This window comes from Maylandia zebra, linkage group LG8 (genome assembly GCF_041146795.1).
Source record: "Maylandia zebra isolate NMK-2024a linkage group LG8, Mzebra_GT3a, whole genome shotgun sequence".
Taxonomy (NCBI): Eukaryota; Metazoa; Chordata; class Actinopteri; order Cichliformes; family Cichlidae; genus Maylandia; species Maylandia zebra.
In genome coordinates, this window is record NC_135174.1 from 12,842,741 (window position 1) to 12,863,579 (window position 20,839).

Genomic DNA, 20,839 nt, shown 5'->3' on the forward strand with positions numbered 1-20,839 from the left:
CACTGTAGGCCTCGTCTCTTCATCGACTGTGCAGATGCTGTCAAACCACAGGCAGAGGGCTGACACGACATATCAAGGGTCAATAGGAGGAAGTACAAAGAGCTTCAGGTCGCTAACATGTCAGGCAGTAATAGAGCAAGGTGATAAACAGTAAACATGCTGTAAATATGAGTAATTAACAGCACCTGCTGTGTTCATACATAAGTGTAGGAACATCTGCAATCAAGATTATATTAATTCATGTTATTTCAGGCTGTCACATTGTACTAAAAAAAGACTGCCGAAACACAACTGCACATATTTCAAATTTATTGACTTCTTTTTTCAAATAAATGTGCAAAACATTTGAGGAAAAACATGAAAAATAAACCATTAAAAAAAATGGAAAAAAAGAGAAACATATTGTAATTCATGACTTGTGCATGCAGATGATACAAAGTTGTTTTTTTTTTTAACTTTTCCAGTGTTTTTTTGTGACATGTTGTTTGTTGTGTAAAGTTCTGAGAGTACTTGCTGCATGTACACACCGTTTTAGTGCTCAGTCACATTCGCACGCTTCTGTTTTCACTCCTAGTTTTGTTAGACTTTGAATACTGCAAAAACCCGACTCTGTGAATGAGTCAGCTCAGATTTGTAAAGCAAGAAGCCGACACGCAGTAGTGTTGCATGAGCCATTTTCTCACAATAGTTTATTTTAGGTTAGAGACATCAAAGTTGCACTCGGCGGCGAGCTCATTTGCATGTCCGTGTATAATCTGTAATCTTGAAGAGCAGCTTCTTCATCCTGTCTTTTCATTTTCTAACCTATCAACATGCACTGCGTTTCACAAAAACCTAAAATATACCAGAAAAGACATTTAACGGGCATTAAAAGGTGGAAAGCCACACCACTAAATCACTGCGAACGCTTAAAAAAAACAAAAACAAACAAAAAACCTTAAATTGCCTTGACTTGGCTAAATTGATGTAAAAGAAAAGAAGTTGCACGAAAGCAGCAGCGCATCTCTAAAATAAATCAAGCACAGTAGCCCACGAAGTCTAGCTCGGCCTCACATCTGATCTCAGTGCGAGCCCACGTCACATCAGCTGATGGCACAGCTGATACCGTTCTGTGCATCCAGCCTCACTTAGGCCACGCTACTCAAGCTGCTTTAGCCTTCATACACTTGCCGTTGCATGTGCAAACCTCCACCCACAGCTCCTCCTTCTTCATGCTGTTTCTGACGCAGATCTTGCTGCTGCTCTCCCCAGCTCTGGCTTTCCACTTATTTACAAGCTTATCTAGAGCTACGTAAAAAAAAAAAAAAGGTTTTCTTTTAACTATAGTGGCCCTGACTGAAATCCTATTTGACAGGACTGATGTAGCTTTACATGGTTGTATTAAGAAATGTTACTGTGAGATTAGAGTTGACGAGAAAGGTACAGGGAGGTGGGGGTGGGGTCATTTCATTGATGAGAAAAGCAACACAAAGAGGCAAACAGCACTTCAACGCTATCAAAAACAGCATACACATGCTCATTCAGGGCACATTATCTTGGCAATTTTGACTATTTTAGGTCTGATATTTATAATCTATTAAAAGTGAACTCAAACTAACTCAACTGATAAAATTCTCTCTGCATCCCTGCAATAACTTATCATTTCAGACTGCTAAGAATGTCTTCCCCCCCTGAGAATATCAACGTCATATTTGTAGTACTGACACTTATCTCTAACTTGTGCTGTCCCCTCTATTAAGTGGAGAAACAACTGATCAAACGAAACACCGGGCAAAGGCACAAGAGCGGTTTCCGAGCCACTAAGAACACAAGCGAAACACAGAATAAGCAATATTTCATCTCTTATAAACAAATTCTCCCCATTTAAGGAATTACTTCATACGTCTCGCACAATCCCTTCTTCTAATTTTCAAAAACGAGACACTGTAAACAGTTTTCTTTGACCAAGAGTACAAAAGTGGTTACAGACACTCATTACAGGTTAGAGACATTCACATTTAAAGGGCAATCAGGCCCTTTGACTACAGTTCAAAGTCATCTATCAAAATATAGAGCAGAAAAACAAGGCAGGAAGTCAAAAACATAAGACATGAACAGAATGTAATCTTGTTATACAGCCTGGTGTTAAAAACACTTTAGTGCCAGCAGGCATTCCTGCAGAAATCAGAAGCATTGTTGTTTTAAATGTCTTAATTTAAAAGCTTCATTCATAGCAAAAGAAAAACAATTTAGGACTCAAGTACTTAAAAATAAATCCCTTTCTTATATCTTCCTTTCTTTTAAAAGTAGAAACCAGCACTGTTCACAGGCAAAGGTTGCACATCGATTCTTAGGAAAAAGAAGAAGAAGAAGAAGAATGTTATGACTTTTAAAACGCAGCACACTGGTTGCCTAATTTCATGTCACTGAAGCTATAAAATGTCACGTCATGCACACACTGGATGCAACCACATAGTTAACAATTACAAGTCATTTTGACAGAAGGACACTTTGTGGCGTTTGTTTCACAACAGCCGCACATTTAGTTACCCACAGGTCAAATTAACCCTTTGATTACCCACAGTAGCTCTCTCTCTCTGCTGAAGTCCTCCCCTGCACGTGGCCACTACCACATGCAAAAAGCCGCTGGCCCAAAGCCTGGATTATAGATCAGACAGTCCCTCCCCGTGCTCACTCAGCTCCATGGTGTAATAGTCCAGAGGACGCCTGGGAAAGCACACAGCAGCGTTACAAAATGTAAAACTTTTATTTTTTAAACAGCTGACAAAAAGTGTCTTTTAGATGTAGCTGAAGAAATATAAGACATACTGAAGGGTTTTCACCTAAATTCTGCAATCCATAAACCTGAAAATGTGGATGTTTGAACCTTAAATCTGCTCTTGTGTTGTTTCACTCTTTGATACACTTAATATACCTCTAATAATGCATAAAAATGTGTGATCAGAAAGTTCTAGGACTCCAGCACTCCTGCTAGTCCCAACGGTGACCCCTTAGCTCGTGAATTTCATTTAGAGGAGAAAGTCGCAGAGTAATGGATTTCTGTGAAGTCATTTCCTGACTTTTTTTTTTTTTTTAAATCACTGGTCTTTATATAGTCCTGTGAGTTTTACTTCCTCCCTGTGGTAGTTATTCATCCTGAATAATCAGTTCATCTTCCTCCATGCGGGAACCCAGTTCTGGTAAGCAGGGTGGGAAGTGACTGAATGAAGGTTTCACAAAAAAGATGAGGATATGTCAGGTACCATAACTCAAAGGAACTGTATCCTGATCGATATTATTACAGAGACACACACACACACCAAAAAACAAAGCATGCTCCTGGCTTAGACACTGCTATCTGGTGTCTGACTTGTAGCTCTCGTTACGAACTGTAATCCTCAAAATGAAACTCAGGTCAGCTCATCAGGCAACGTTGTGCAAACTCTGTGCAAGTTTGAGGTCTGCAACTAAATTGAAACACATGCATGCAAGTGGCTAAAAAGAGTTCAATGTAATCTAATCAGTAGGAGTCCTACAGCAGTCATGGAACTTCACAAGTAGTGCTGACAGGAAGAAGGTCAGTTTTTATAAATAGTTACAGAAGACGTTTACAGACACTCAGATGAGCAGGAACTTCATGGTAATTTGGGGCTTTAATGATTTCTTTAAATTGCTCTTTCTCCATGGTGCAGTGGTTGTGTTTAATTACTTTAATAAACAAGAAGTGGAAGCACAAGTTTGAATTTATTTTGGATTTTCTCTAATCCGCCTCTAATACATAGAGGCTCAAAGATAAACACAGACACCAACTAATATTTTGTTAAATGTCTCTTAGCACTTCGGCCAGATGCCTCTCTTATAATTCTGGCTGGATATTTACCAATTCTGCCAAGAAGTGTGGTCAAAGTTCATTTAAATTGGTTGGTTGGTTTCCTGGCACAGACCCGGCTTGTAAGAGTAGTCCACAGACTTTCAACAGGTTTGAGGTCAGGACTTTGGGAAGGCCGTTCCAGCAGCTTAATGTTAGCCTGCTTTATCTGTTCCAAAACCAGTCAGTACATGTAAACTTCTGACTACAACTGTTATTTACTCAATCTTTCACAGCTGGAAGCGTACACCCAAAAGTCAGAGCTCAAGGCTGGATTATAACTTGGACACGTGGTCTTGGCTAAATGAGCAGTGCCCATTGTGGTGTAGTGAACTCTGACACACATATTTTAAATCACAGGAATCACTACAAATCAAACGATTACACAAATTTCTGAAAAGATTTATATAGCAAATACATCCATAAAAGGCTTTTGCCATATTGTGATAAGATATTTAAAAATGTCTACATTCATATGTAGTATGAAAGGGGGAGATGATGCAGGAGATCTTACCTCCTCCTGTAGAAATACGTGACCAGAGCAGCTCCTAGTCCCAGCACCAGGATCACAGCTACTATCAGCCCTATCTGTAACCCCAGGGCAGATGCTAAAAAGAAGAGCAAAGGTAAGTTACACTGTCCTGGTCGTGATTGGTGTTGTAACATTCAACCTCCTACACGCAGCAAAAAGCCAACGCAGCCATCGCCCTGGACAGGTGGTTCATTCTCCTTTCCCACGTTCCAACCAGCCACACCTGTGTCCACCTGCAGCTCTTGCCAGTCTGAAGGTGTTTGAGGGGGTGAGCTGCTATTTGCTATGACAAGGTTTTCTCATGCTTATGTTAGATAAGGAGGCAATTTGTTCGATTTGTTTGGTGCTCTTTGGTTAGCTGATAATACTTTACAGATTCATTTGTTTTGCCCACTGCTAGCCCCGATTCTCATTCCAACTCCTACACTTCTATAAATCTCTAAAGCAAACAAAATATTTGAACATTTCTAACAAGTTGTTTCTGTGGCTGTTTGGAACCTTGGGAAGGTGGATGTTATGGTCCTGCTGTGTTTCGGCCAGACCTAAAAGGCTATAACATACAATTTCTGAAAACGTAAGCGAAGAATAACAGCAATTTAAACATTAGGAAGGAAATTTAAAAGTGCAACAGAATTTGTTTTATTTAGATATTTTGATGCATAGAAACCTCATCTCTTTTTGCAAAACACAGCTTTCTGGGTCACAGAACACAATACAAAGCAGAAGGAGTCCAAGCAACACTGAGCCGAGAAATACTTCATACGGCAGCGAAACAGAAACTCCAACTGTCTCTTGTGGAGAGTTTTTAATTAACAGCAAATTATTTTCTCCTCAGTCTATTTTCACTTTGTACTATTAGTCATGTATTTGTATTTGTATGTGGGATCAGTTCTTTATAAATCGTTCCTTACCCTGCCAAAATTCACAGGCACAAGACCCTTTACTTGATTGATAATTACATTTTTGGGCTTAAATGTTGCTGTGTTGAATCTAAACCAGGGTCTTTCACTTCTTATGTTGAACTTTTTAAAATACTCTTGTTTAAACCACTGTAAAGTGTGCACCTACTATAAAAAAAATATGCATAATGTTCCAACATTTAAACTAACAGAAGAACTTATTATTAATATAAACATAACATAATAAGAAGTTACTTTCTCGTTTCCTTTTTGTTACTAAGGGTAAGAGCAGGTCAGATTTCATTCTAATTAGGGAGGTCCTTCACCTTTCACCTTTATAAATCATGCATGAAACACAATGATCTAATTATATGATCTAATAATTTCCCGCAGAGAGCAAGACATAGTAAAGATAAAGGTAATCAGCCTGCTGCAGCATTTCTAATCTAAAAATGACCATTTCCACTTTTCTTTAGATAACTTTCTGATGAGCAATCACCAGCTGTCACATTTCCTGCGACTGGTTCACAATAAAAGCCAGGATGTAAAGTGTGGCAGCACAGTACTTTAAAAATGAACTGTATGTAATTAAACATAGTATCATGATGGCAGTTAACACTTAGGATCATAATGATTACTTTAAGTACTTTCAGACTTCGTGGCAGGCTGGTTGCTCTCCAGATTTTACATTTTCCACTATTTTACATTTGACAGATTTACACTTGCTTTATTTTTGTTTTCAAAGAGGCAAATTCTGTCTTACATGAGCCTTTTGAACCAGAGGTCAAAAGGCTACAACAAATTCCTGTGTGCCAAAATCAGACAGGCCACGATTACCTTTTAAAACAAGTGGAGACACAAGAAATTTCTTTGATTTCATGCAGTGAAATTTGGGATCCAAAGAACCAAATTTAGAAGTTTAGACTTATGCCTGATTAAGGCTTCGTATTTCTTACATAGCCTACTAGAGTAGTCAATGACGTTTATGCTTATGTGTGCTGCATTACATGCTAATTACCATGTGGTATGTGCCAGCCAGCCAGTTCCATTTCTCGGGAGGCGGACGTCAGGCAACTAGGTGGGTTATGATGCAGATTTCCTGCTGATTTCCTGCTAAATTGGGCACTTCACTGCAGACTACAGGGTCCTGACTGATTGCTGTAGCTAATCTTTTTGAAACAATGATGCTGAACTGCTACAAGGTCATTCTTACATGTGCTTGTGTAACGACCGGTAGTGGGGGAGGAGCAGACATCTCCCTGGGTGGACGACAGGTTCATATGCGATGTCTGGATGATCAGGGCCCTCTGATGGGCCGACAGAGCCTGAATGCTCCCCCAAACTCGCAGCCAGCCAGACACACAAGAAAAGTTTGCCCCTTAAACAAGAACAGACAGACAAATTTTTCACCTTCTACAAAAAATTGCTCAGGTTGTGCATTTTTTTGTATACATATAGACTCTGTAAACCTGGGAGGTTGGAGCTTATATTGAACAGCAGCATTTGTGGCAGTTTTTCAGTGTTTATGAGGGACATAGGGCATGATGATGAAAGGAAACAAGCCACACCTGAGCCCGCCTATCTCCTAATGATTTCATTCTCCAACTATAAGTTTCTAGAGCTGTTTCAAAGACCAGGGATGAGCTACTGTAGTCTTTCATTGAATATGAGCCTAATGTGGTTGGTTTTGTGGAAAAGTGGCTCACCTTGGAGATACAGAGCAGAAATGCCACAATGACATCGCTGCTCTAAGTAGTCTGCCACCTCAGAGACCCCCTTCCCCTGGATAAGACCACTGCAGTCTGTGAAAAACAGAGTGTGAGCTCTTAGTTACTGCGTTATAATGAGACCATCTTGATTTTATTAATTTATTTATTTATTTTTAAGCCGGACGCCACGAGCAAGGGATGAATCTGACAAACAAAATAAAATGGGCATTAAATTGTGTTCAATGAAGCTAAAAATGAGCACAAACTAACATAAAATTTACCACGAAAATAATGTCTGATTATGTCAAAAATGAGAAATCAGACTGTTTTTCCATTTCTTCATAAATTTTGACTTCTTTTGCAAACACAGGAGTTGCCTTCTGCTGGCAGTCAGAAAGAATGCAGGTATAAGGCACTTCATGTAAGCTTCCATATCCCGTAACATTTTTTTTTTTTTACTTTCATAAACGTTCATTTTAAGATGCCTTACCTCCCACCTGCTCTTGCCAGTCAGTGGACAGCGGTCCGAGGCAAAGATCAATCTGACTTGAGAAGGTGGAGCTAGGACAGAGGTTGGTGCTGTGAGGTGTGGCAGACGAGGTGGTCCAGGATGAGGGGCTCCTCACCTCACAGCATGAACACCGGCTAAGTGTGACGGGACCATCTTCCACTGACCTGCACGTACAGCGCATGTTTGAGTACAGTGATTTTGAATGGTACACATACTGACAGTAATTTGAACAAACATTCCTCAAAATGCCAAAGGTGCAATTAGGTACATTTTTAAATGCTTGTCTGACTCAGTCAGTGTTAAACAGCTAAACAAAAAACAGTTTCTTAGAAAATAGTCAGTTTTATTGACTTGGCTGAAAGTGAGTGAAAAAGCAGCCAAGCAAAGAAAAACTTTGGAAAACATTCGGAGAGCCACTGCTCAAGTGCACTTGGAAAAAAATTATATTTAGATATGTGGGGTGGCTCAAGACTTGCACTGTGTGCATTACTTCAGACGCTTATCAATCTTTTCATCAATCTTCTTGTCTCAGAGACACTCTGCTAGGCCTCTTGGACCCTGACCTCTGTTGATCTCTGCACTTGTCCATCAGGCCAATCTTTTCCAGAAAGTGTAAAAAAAAAAAATCTTAATAAAAACAACTATTACTTTGCTGTATGGTCGAATGGTGTAGCCTTTAAACACAGACAGTATAGTCTCAAATGTCTGATTGCATTTGGCAGTCATTCCTCTTGTTCTCCAAATTTGTGCTGATAGAATATGAGCCGAACTTCACAGTTCAGCACAAACACACACACACACACACACGCACACACACACACGCACACGCACACACGCACACGCACACACGCACACGCACACACGCACACGCACACACGCACACGCACACACGCCTCCAGCTGTTTGTTCCTGATTGAACCTTTTACCACCACCTGGAGAAAATTGGGTTTCTACTTTCACTTTCTATTTTCACAGCTCCAATTACCTGAAGTGACGCATGTTTGAAATGTGTTTTTCTGATCAAATCATAGACAAGTCTGACAGACTTTGATTAATCAAATATGGCATTTGCTGTGATTAGGAAACATTTTTGCTACAGATTTCTATGGTTATATTTCACTGAGTTATATTTGTATAGTAAGTAATGGAGGCAGCTATGCCTACTTAAAACGTATGAAAAGGCTAAATAAATGGTTACTTTCTGTGTTTAAATGTGTTGTTTTATGTTCTTTGGATCTTTTTTTCCTGTGAATAAGGACATCTTTTGTCTTAATGACAAAGTCTTGAAATATCTCTACAAAGCTGTGGTTTTGAGCGCCATCATTAATTATAAAGTGTGTGATTCATGTGTTGAGTCATGTGTGTACCTGAGAGCTGGGATTACTTGTCTCCCCCTGGTGGTGGACAGAGAGGACAACAGTTGCCGGTTCTCACTGAACACAAGCACATCTCTGAGGCTGGAGTTGGTCAGAGCAGTTCCAGCTCTGCAGATGCTGAATAGGTCGTAGCACAGGACTACAGCTCCTCGCCCGGGAATCGTGGAGCCCTCTGGGAAGGTCTGATCTATGCAGAGAGAGAAGGTGAACCGGTTACAGACAAAAAAAAAGTGAGGCGAGTCAAAGAGGCAAATAGATTTGGTTGGTTTTAAGAAAGAAAATCTTCAATTGCTCTCACCTGCACCGGTGACATTTCCAATGATGTAAAATCCGTCCCGGTTAATAGATCCGGTCAAGGGAAGGGCAATGACGGTCCCACTACGCTCCTGGTCAAACACAGAGAGCACCAGGCCCTGCAGGTCTGTCATAGGTGGCCCGTGAAGCTCCACAAAGGCCCGCTGCTGGCTGTGATTGGTCCAGTGGTTGCTAGCCACCTCACTGATAACCACACCGTCAGGGGCAGGAGGAGGGCGAGGGCAGCTGTTTTCCCTCAGAGGGGTTGGTGGAGCCACCTACACGGGATGACACAAGACGCAGACCTATATTAACTTCAAAAATGTCTGTGACAAAACAGAAAAGATAATAAACCACCCAATCCTGACTTAGTGCTTTATTGTCTGAAATGTTAATACTCACTGAAAAAGCAGACAGGTCATAGGGGTAAAGGCCTCTACAACGGCTAAGGGCCTCATCACCAGGCAGAACCTCCGGGTCCTCCAGCAGTGGCAGCTGTCCTGGAGTCAGAGCTTTACTCAGCTCCTGTGCCTCCCTGTCTGACCCTCTCTGTCGATAAACCACAGCATCCAGCAGGCCTTTAGTAGGAATTCCCCTCTGCGCGGCCGACGGTGGGCCGAAGGGGCTGCGATAGAGCGCCACAGCATCTGGTCCGTTCTGGATGGTGTTGGGAGGCAGGCGCAGCGATGGGGCTGGCACCAACCTGTCGCTGCCCAGCAGAAAATACCCTTTGGAGGTGGTGAAGTGTCCGCTCAGGCTGATCTCCCTGTACGGTTTGTTATTGTGCGCACTGAAGAGCAGTATCCAGATGTCCTGCAAGGAGACTCGGCGGCCTGATGGGTGCCACAGCTCGATGTACTCCCCGTCCTCAGCTGCGCCGGGTGTATCAGTGTTCAGCTCGTTGATCAGGAAGTCAGTGTTGCCCCAGGGTGGGAGGTGAGGCGGCGAGTCTGTGCCTCCTGGAACCACTGGAGCATAAAAGGAGGAATTTATTAGGGATTTATTAGGCCACTGCAGCTCAGCAACAAGGTGATGTTTTCCTACAGCTGACGACGTCCCCTCTTAAACTCCCACATACAGCGCAATCATGAAACATAACACCGTGATAAAAGTATGATGTCACCTCTACTACTAGTGATCTCATGATCACGTTTGTCATCATATTCAAGATGGTTTGATTTGTCATAGGGCTGAACAACCTTAATGGAAACATAAACTGATCACATAGCTGCTTCAGAAGGAAAATACTATGGAGCAATGTTAAAAATATTCCAGATAAAACATATGAAACTTCTTAAATAGATGATTGCACATCAGAGCACAATGGAAACACATGTAAGGAGGTCCTTAACATATTTATTATGCATTTAATAATTGATGTGTTCATCAGCTTCAGACACACTGCACAGCTTCATAGTTCACTCATCCACAAATGAAGAGGAATTCCCTCAACAGCAGACCTGGACAGGTAACTGTTGGCATCACATTCAGAGCATATCTCACAAAGTCTTCAAAATCTTGTACATGCTTATACAGTGGGGCAAAAAAGTATTTAGTCAGCCACCGATTGTGCAAGTTCCCCCACCTAAAATGATGACAGAGGTCAGTAATTTGCACCAGAGGTACACTTCAACTGTGAGAGACAGAATGTGAAAAAAAAAAAAAAATCCATGAATCCACATGGTAGGATTTGTAAAGAATTTATTCGTAAATCAGGGTGGAAAATAAGTATTTGGTCAATAACAAAAATACAACTCAATACTTTGTAACATAACCTTTGTTGGCAATAACAGAGGTCAAACGTTTACTATAGGTCTTTACCAGGTTTGCACACACAGTAGCTGGTATTTTGGCCCATTCCTCCATGCAGATCTTCTCGAGAGCAGTGATGTTTTGGGGCTGTCGCCGAGCAACACGGACTTTCAACTCCCGCCACAGATTTTCTATGGGGTTGAGGTCTGGAGACTGGCTAGGCCACTCCAGGACTTTCAAATGCTTCTTACGGAGACACTCCTTTGTTGCCCGGGCGGTGTGTTTTGGATCATTGTCATGTTGGAAGACCCAGCCTCGTTTCATCTTCAAAGTTCTCACTGATGGAAGGAGGTTTTGGCTCAAAATCTCACGATACATGGCCCCATTCATTCTGTCCTTAACACGGATCAGTCGTCCTGTCCCCTTGGCAGAAAAACAGCCCCATAGCATGATGTTTCCACCCCCATGCTTCACAGTAGGTATGGTGTTCTTGGGATGCAACTCAGTATTCTTCTTCCTCCAAACACGACGAGTTGAGTTTATACCAAAAAGTTCTACTTTGGCTTCATCTGACCACATGACATTCTCCCAATCCTCTGCTGTATCATCCATGTGCTCTCTGGCAAACTTCAGACGGGCCTGGACATGCACTGGCTTCAGCAGCGGAACACGTCTGGCACTGCGGGATTTGATTCCCTGCCGTTGTAGTGTGTTACTGATGGTGACCTTTGTTACTTTGGTCCCAGCTCTCTGCAGGTCATTCACCAGGTCCCCCCGTGTGGTTCTGGGATCTTTGCTCACCGTTCTCATGATCATTTTGACCCCACGGGATGAGATCTTGCGTGGAGCCCCAGATCGAGGGAGATTATCAGTGGTCTTGTATGTCTTCCATTTTCTGATGATTGCTCCCACAGTTGGTTTTTTCACACCAAGCTGCTTGCCTATTGTAGATTCACTCTTCCCAGTCTGGTGCAGGTCTACAATACTTTTCCTGGTGTCCTTCGAAAGCTCTTTGGTCTTGGCCATGGCGGAGTTTGGAGTCTGACTGTTTGAGGCTGTGGACAGGTGTCTTTTATACAGATGATGAGTTCAAACAGGTGCCATTCATACAGGTAACGAGTGGGGGACAGAAAAGCTTCTTACAGAAGACGTTACAGGTCTGTGAGAGCCAGAGATTTTCCTTGTTTGAGGTGACCAAATACTTATTTTCCACCCTAATTTACGAATAAATTCTTTACAAATCCTACCATGTGAATTCATGGATTTTTTTTCACATTCTGTCTCTCACAGTTGAAGTGTACCTCTGGTGCAAATTACTGACCTCTGTCATCATTTTAAGTGGGGGAACTTGCACAATCGGTGGCTGACTAAATACTTTTTTGCCCCACTGTATTAGGATACTGAATTATAAAAATTCTATTCAAAACACAAACATTTCTTTTTTAATGACTATTATATATCAGTCGCAAGATTCATAGTCACTATTTTCTACACCTACAATCTATTAATACCTAAATGACAGCCAGTGTTACATAATACACACAAATGGTTTCCAACATGATAAAATAGGTTGTGCAGTCTGAAAATATTTGATTGTTTTGAGATGAGAGATTCTATTGATATTTTTTACATGAGCAGCGAAAGATGATTCTGATGTGATGTAGAGGAGAGACAAGCTTTGGGTTTAACACGTTTGTATGTAAACTTAAAAACAAGTATATTAGCTGATCGTGTGTGTGTGTGTGTGTGTTTGTGTGTCGCATGCAATATTTATGCAGTGGGTTATCATTTAGGGATGCAGCAGAACACTGAAAGTGAAAATATCTGCATTTGTCCCAAACTGTGACTTCTGCAATGAAGTACCAAAACATGAATTTTTGTAGCACTACATGCTTAATAAGACTGACAGAGTATCATTTATTAATGAGGACCATATTTCCCCAAACACCGGGATAGCTGCCTGTTTTAGGAAAGCTCTACTTTAGCCCGGAGATGCACATGGATAGGCTCAAGACAAGCTTCTTCCCAATGGCCATCTGGGTGCTCAATGAGAACACTGCTCGGGGCTACAAAACCCTCCATCCATCAGCTCCACCACTATAGAATAAACAGCCATATCCCATAAAACCAACTCATATCTTCATTGCCTTATTAATCATCATATGTAAACACCTAATTTACCCTAAAACCAACTTAAAGACCTTCACTGAGAAGGTTGGAAGTTCACAATGCAGAAATACAAACACCTCACTGAACTCTGACCAATGACAGCCAACAATGGAAAAAGCACAAGGTTGCTGATCATTATAACCGTCATGACTTTCCTGCAAAGTCTGATTACGTGTGTACATCTAATTAAACTTCTTGGATGTGTCACTTTCTGATTTGTTGTGGTTTACAGTTTAGTGATATGTTATTGTGGAAAAATATTCATGCACTACATTTACAGCTCATGGACCCAGTCTTCATGACATTACCTACTAGTTTCTGAAATTTGGATTTTTAAGCCTCAATGTTTTGTTGCCACCATGACAGGGCTTTTTGTTGTTTGTTTTTAAGCCAGAATTGACCATATTTGGATGAGGACACGCACTGCTAAGTTATTAGCTAATGCTAGCACGTTCCATGTGGATGTACCGCACAGCGAGCCGTAATATTTGACAGGCAAGTACATAAAAACACTATAAAAGGCAGCAACAGCACAATAGAGATGATCAGTTCAGTGACTCATGAGGTGAGGTCACATGGCCACATGGCCATGATTGCATGCCTGTCAATCAAACTGGCTACAGTTCTAACTTTAACTCTTAACAGGAAACAAATTGACCACTTATTCCCCCCCCAAAAAAAGAAAAAAAAAATCATCCACCATACATAGTGTGACTGCTTTCATATTCACTTGGTAATTTGAGTACTTCAGCAACTTTTCTGTCTTTTTTTTTAGCAGCGATTAACTGAAATTATTTTGGGGCCTTAAAGAAATGGATTTGATTTTTTATCATTATTGCGACCTCACTAATTACAAACTCCTTGAAAGCTCTTTCTTATTTGTCTGATCCTAACGGTTGTGAAGGCATGCCTAGACAATGCATTTGTTAGGCAGCCACCACCACACAGAGCATGTGCAAAGTGGCGGGCGTTGTACGGTTCCCACACACTGTCACAGAGGATAAACAACCCAAATCTCTGCCTGAGGAAGAATCACCATGGTCATAATTAAGTAAATACATAACAGCTGCACAGACAAAACTCTTGCATTGTTTTCTTTGTGAGCAGTAACCTTTTTTTATTAAAGGATTCTCTCCTATAAATAGTGGGACATTTAGTTTTTTTGGTTTTATGTATAACCTGTGAAGCAGACATTCAATTTTCCATTTTCTTATAACCTTTATTTAACAAAAATATTTAATAATAAAAAATAACTGAAAATACAAATAAAGCTAAACTAAAATAACAATAAAATATTAAAATAAAACAAAATAATAATTAAAAAATAATTAAAACATTTAAATAAATCACAGACAGACCGATAGATTTTTTTTTTTTTTTTTTAAATCAACCCTGCTGCAAAAACATGCATAACGGCTAATCAAAGGCACATGTTGGCATGACAAAACATGAGAATCAGAAATGATTGAGCCACATATGCTCAACAATCCCACTTCGAGCTTTAGGTTATTGTCTTGGGACATAAGACAAGATAATAAACCTCCAGCTTCTCCTGAGCTTTCCCTCTAATCACATGATCTACATAAAATCTTTCATTTCCAGTTTTATCTAAACAACATAATATTTCAACGTTTGCATCAACGTCTGGTCACAACTCTAACGGCACGCAAATTCTGAATAACCAAATTCATCGTCTCCTTGGGAAAATTCCTGCGACGAGATGAAAAAGAAAAAAAAAATCAATTTGAAAGCATCCCTGATTGCATGCCTATGCATGTAGTGCCTTATGTTACACGTGCCAAAGAATTCAACAATCAAAAACTGTCTTTCCCTGCAAACAGCTCACACAGATTTTCCCACGGGCACTCATTGGATGTTTTTTTATTATGGCAATACGTCTTCTTGCTGCACTCCCATCTGTTGGAGTCAAAGCTGCTAACCGATATCCTTCCTGCCAGTTGTGTTGGGATGGTGCATGTGACAACTCGTCGCGTGAAGAGACTGGCAAATCCTCACGATACCACACACCAAGGCACCACAAAAACTTGGTGGGTGAGCAGCAGGATGAAGCATTTTTAGCCAGCTGCATTATTTACTACACAGAAAAGTCTTCTCTCATAAATACATTCACATGTCTGTTCTACTATTTATGACTTGTGGATTTTCATACACCATGAATCCAACCTTGTTTCTTTTGTCATGTTATTGTTTCACGACGCACTAAGGTCTGGACTCCAACCAGCGCAGTTTAGCAACTGGAGTCATGTTGTTGGAATATGTGCAAAATGTGGTTTGGTGGCATCAGGCCTTTACCTGAAAATAAGTCTTTTTAGTTTGGCAGTTTAAAACCTGCAGGCTATAAACGATGGGGAAAATAATTATTCCATGTTATGATGAATTTGTAAGTTTGCTCATTCAAAGAAATGAACTAAAATTTTTATGGCCTGTTTAATCATAATGGACAGAAAGAGAATATCAACCAAATATAAAGTTGACTGTGGTGCTCTTTGGGTCATATTTAGCATTTATCTTCCTCCAATCACGGCGGATGGAGTTGATGCTTGATTTTGGCTTCATCTGACCACAGCACTTTCTGCCAAGACTTCAGTGAACCATATAGATGTTAACTGGTAAACTTAACACGGGCCTGTACATCTGCCTACTTGAGCAGGGGAACCTCGCAGGTGCTGAAAGATTTCAATTCATTTCAGCGTAATGGATTGCATTTGTGTTCTTGGTGGCTGTGGTCCCAGCTGCCTTCAAGATCTCTAACTAAGCTCCTCCCTTGTTGTTTTAGGATGATCCACCAACTTTCTAACAGTCATCATCACCCAATGAGGCAAAATCTTGCATTGAGCTCCAGACTGAGGGCGACTGATGGACATTTCATCCATTTCTGAATAATCGCACCAACAGTTCTTCTTACAAAGCTTCTTCCTGATGGTCTTGTAGCTCATTCCAGCCTTGTGCAAGTTGACAGTATTGTCCCTGACATCCTTTGGTTCTTACCCATGGTGGAAGAAATTGATTCTGTGGACAGGTGTCCTTTATACACATAAGGAGCTTAGATCGGGAGTATCTGTAATTGATTGACTGATTGTAATAAATCTGTACGAGCCAGAATTCTGGCTGGGTTTTAGGGGATTAAATACTTATGTCACTCAACAACATGCAAATCTATTTATAAGTTTTATCTAATGTGTTTTTTCTGGATTTTTGGTTGATATTCTGTTTCTCTCCATTAAAATGAAACAACCATAAAAAATGAAACTGGTCATTTCTTGGAAAGCGAGGAAACTTGCAAATTCAGCAGGGGATCAAATGCTTATTTACCCTATTGTATCACTCAGCATTAATGGTGCCATGTGCTCTGATGCACCCAGATACCATCACACAGGCTGGCCTTTGAACTGTGTACTGACAACAACCAGGATACTCCTCTTCCTTTTCTTTAACTAAGAGGATGCGGTATGTGTGATTTCCAAAACCAGTCTCAGGACAGTTTTCAATTTTTCCTTAGTCCAGCTTAAATGGGAGCTGTGTTTTCTAGATTTTGTTCACCTTCTTTTACATAGTTTTATTTTGAATTAGTAGACCCAGCAACAATACACCAAATATGCACACGCCACAGGTGGCAGACCTAAAGTGGACTTTGAAGAAGTATAACAGGAACTGCTACATCGCCATCGGGACTCCAGCTATGTGTGTCTGCAATGGAGTATAATCGACACTTAAGATTTTCCATTAGAATAATCCAAAAACATGCATGCATGCATGCCTGGAAAGCATTCAAAACACTTACCATTGCTGTGAGGGCAGATTTTTGGCCAGGGGCACTGGTTGGGCAGCCCAGGAGTTTGTGGAGCCTCCCAGAAGATGCCAGGGTCTCTGGCCCAGGTAGCCACACCACAGCGACTGAGATAGAAGCCGCCCTCCCTCAAACTGACAAAATAAAGAAATCATATGAAGAGCAATCATAGTTAACTATGGGCAAACACATTTAACTCTTGATGCTACCCAATAATAAAACCTTAAATTTTAAATGCACTTTTTCCATCAGGCTAAGACATTTTTGGCTTTAGAAAAATGTCATTTGGAATTTGGAACTAATTAATCCCATAAAGTTTGATAACTGTGATTGTAGGTCAGAATTCCCACGTAAACCATACATTCATCCGCTCAGAGCACTTAAGTACATCCACACAGAGCTAAAACAGCTCTAAAACACGGTCATATTTTTATCAGGGACGTGTTAATGAAATGCAGTGTTCAAATTCAAGTGCAAATATCAGCACAAGTCAAAGGCTACTTTTCACTACAGCTCTGCTGTGACCACACAGTGGAGAAAAGAGGAACACTGGTCACAAGCTGACCCTCTTCCCTCCATTGAGTGACTCAGCCTCATGTTGCACAACAAAACTACTGGCTCAAAAATAACCACAGAATATTGCTGACAGTCAAAATATCCACACACACACACACGCAAATATATTTATATTTTTTCTTTTTTTAAGAGTTTTACTTTTGAGCTTAAAATCGAGAAAAAAACACTAAACTGTCAACAAGTCTTGCCTGTTGCTGAGCTGGTACGGCTGCCTGCCCGGTATGAGAGTCTCTGTGAGGTTGGCACTAGGCTTGTTTCCGGGTCCGGCATACACAAATGCATCTAGAGGCTGTATCTGGCTCAGTGGACTGCCTACAGGAAAGTCTGTAGCTTTTCCATTGTAAATGGCCACTGCCCCAGACTCATCTCCTGAGAAGCCATAAGAAAAGACGAATGAAAAATGACCAACGCACATGACAAACCTACAAAAGCAGAAGAAACCTAGACCCACAAACAATAAGCTTAAACTACAATAAAAAAGCCACTGGATCAGTACACACTGACCTTTCATGTAGCTCTTCTCTATGGTTACAGAGATCAACCCGTTCCTGGAGGTGTCCACATCCACGTCCACGCTGACACTGACCCGGTCTGTTTTCCCATCCCACACTACCAGTACCAGAGAACCTGCAGACGGAGCCTCCGTCAGCTCCACCAGCCCTTCCACCTGCCCTCCGCCTAGCTTCAGCTCAGTAATTAAAGGGATGGTCAACGGAGCAGTAGGAGGGGTGCAGTTGTTTCGCTGACCAGGGGAGGGTGAGGACACCTGAAAGCCCCACCGATCTTCAGACAGCAGGCACCTTTCGATTGATTCGTCCCCCTCGAGCGCCATTTCATCCTCGACGAAAGCCGGCTCCCCGGGCGTGAGCATCTCCGCGAGGAACTCTGCACCTCCAGTACGGCGGGTCATGTAGACGACGGCATCCACTAACCCAACAGCCGTGACGTTCATCTTCTCATTATAGCGAGCGGCAGGTGTGCGGTAGAGGACAATGGCGTCCGGGCCGTTCTGGACTGTGTTTGGCGGCAGGAGGATGGCCGGTTTGGGGAGCATGTCCACCGAGCCCACCAAGAAGAAACCTCTGTCATCCGTGCTGTGGCCCTTGAGGTCCAGCACCTTGTAGGCTATATTTCCGTTTCCATTATAGAACACGAGGGTGTACCCGTCCAGCGGGGCCCGCTGTCCGCTGGTGTGATACAACTCCACGAACTCAGTGGTGTCCAGTCTTGGGTTGTCAGCATTGATCTCGCTGATGATGAGGCAGGGGTCACCTCCAACCATCACCACCAGGCAGAGACAGGCAACGCAGGCTAGACCGACCGCCATGGTTCACAGCTTCACTGAAGCAGCTCGGAAGCTTCTGCAAAGACAAAAAAAAGAGGGGGGGAGACCACCAGTTGCATTCCTCAGTGAAATAAACTTAGTTAAGGAGTATTAATAAGCCTGAGTGACATTTCACAGTTGTTCACCACTTGAGGAGAAGCCTCATAACATCATGAATGAGTCCTCTATGAGTGTATTTTTTTTTTTCGTTCATGGTGACAGTGGGAATGCACGTCTTCTGAATGAGTCATGAATTGTTGCGAAACGCAGAGGCAAGCAGAGGGAAACTTTGCGTGAAACGATGAAATGCCACACAAGTGAATAAATGGGATTAAGAAGCTAAACAGCCACATATACTTTGAACTATACGAGAGAGGCATCAGCCTTCCCAGCCTTTCTTATTTACTTATCCCATTTCTGAGTCAATCTAAAGCTTAATCTTCACAGTATTTAACATTAGCTTTTAGTTATTTTTTTTTAAATGTGTGTTAGGGAGACTACATTAGATTGCACGGCAGTCACTCTTCTTGGTTGGAGAGAGGAGGGGAAAAACGCCTGTGGAGTTAAATTCTTTCACCAAATTATCTCGCATCTCACTGCAGTTATTCCGGTCACGGTTAGGCTGCTATGCATGCATCTTTCCGTCGAAAAGAAGAAGAAGAAAAAAAAGGCTGTCAATCTGATTTCTATCATTGCCACACAAGGTCCTAAAAAGCGTCGCGACTTACAGATTTTTCTCGGTCCTCTTCGTCCAGGTGTCGCTGGTTCGGCAGCTCAAACTTCTCGAGTGGATGTAAAATCACCTCCCCGTCGGAAATATTATTGCTAAAGTTTGTTTTCTGTGCTCTGCCGCTCCCGTCATTCACAAAGCAGCACTTTCTCCCCCCACCTCCGACACCACCGTGCTGTGGGCGGTCAGACTGACTGAGGGGGATGATGCCTGCCAGGGAGGCTCAGGCCAGTCGCAGCTGACGACAAAACGCCAGTAAAAAAACAGAAATAAAGAAAGAAACAGAGAGACGCAGTGCTAGCAGGAAGGAAAAAACAAGAAACAAAATTAGTCCGCAGCTGTGTGTGAATGCTGTAAATATGTCTGTCTGACTGACTGTCTGCAGCCTAATAATCTTCCGCGAAAGACGCCTTCAAAGACCTGAAGGGGGCCCCTGACCCCGCTCTGTGAACTAGGGGAGAGTGGCTTCAGTAACACTTCAATGAAAGCACAAGTCCCTCCCAGCGCCAGGTTTACTGTTTACTGCTGGTTTGTCTTTTAAAGAGAAGTTCATTAAAAAGCACAACTTCACAAGCATTTCTGTGGACTAGAAAGCTGAGCAGGTATATCTAGTTATATACGCCTCATGCACAACAATAAAGCTCCTATTTGTTTTTGGGCATAGGCATAACAAAAACTCACGGGGAGATGAATACAAAGCTGGATCACCAACTGGGCCAAGCAGACCACTGACATGGGGCCCCTGACCCCCACAACAAAAGCCCCGGCTTAATAATGGGCCAGGTTGCTTCATTTTTCAAATAATATAAATCATTATATTCATATATAGCCAGTGCCCTCCAAATGTAAATAAACAACATAATTTGTATAAAATTAAACACCAACTTGGATCTATCTATCTATTGATTTTCTATTATATTTTATTGCAGTTATTCATAGTTTGTATTATTACTACATATCTGTGAAAAGTGCTTTATAAATAAACTTTACTTAACTTTCAAGAAAAGTAACAGAGAAGTTACTAAAATAAAATCGGTCTAAATGATAGTAATCTTAATGATTATTTCAGGATATTTCTTTAACTTTAAATTTCCTCTGTACAAGTTTTCTTCCCCTTTCTTTCAATGCTACTCAGGGTGTCTGAAGAGGGTTAACATTTGTGGAAATGAAAGTCCCCAAACACCAAAGTTACTGTGGTACTTTCACCCTCGCTACTCCCGCAGCCTTCTGCTGGGATTTGAGCTCCCAGAGGAATCATCTGATACAAAACTGACCACACCAACCGAGTCCAAGGACACTGTTTGTGTAATAC

The 20,839-nt window shown here is 41.6% G+C and overlaps 1 protein-coding gene across 1 annotated transcript; it reads right to left on the reverse strand.

The window, feature by feature from the left end:
• Nucleotides 1-292: 292 nt before the first annotated feature.
• On the reverse strand, nt 293-19,978 carry LOC101469503 (uncharacterized). Its single transcript, XM_076887367.1, has 12 exons — nt 19,526-19,978; nt 17,978-18,834; nt 17,662-17,842; nt 16,892-17,031; nt 9,571-10,136; nt 9,173-9,446; nt 8,866-9,061; nt 7,478-7,662; nt 6,985-7,080; nt 6,492-6,656; nt 4,362-4,455; nt 293-2,706 (listed from the first exon to the last, which is right to left on the reverse strand). Exons 2-12 carry the CDS (start codon nt 18,798-18,800, stop codon nt 2,643-2,645), a joined length of 2,784 nt encoding a protein of 927 aa, XP_076743482.1. The 5' UTR covers nt 18,801-18,834; nt 19,526-19,978; the 3' UTR covers nt 293-2,642.
• Between the last annotated feature and the right edge of the window lie 861 nt (nt 19,979-20,839).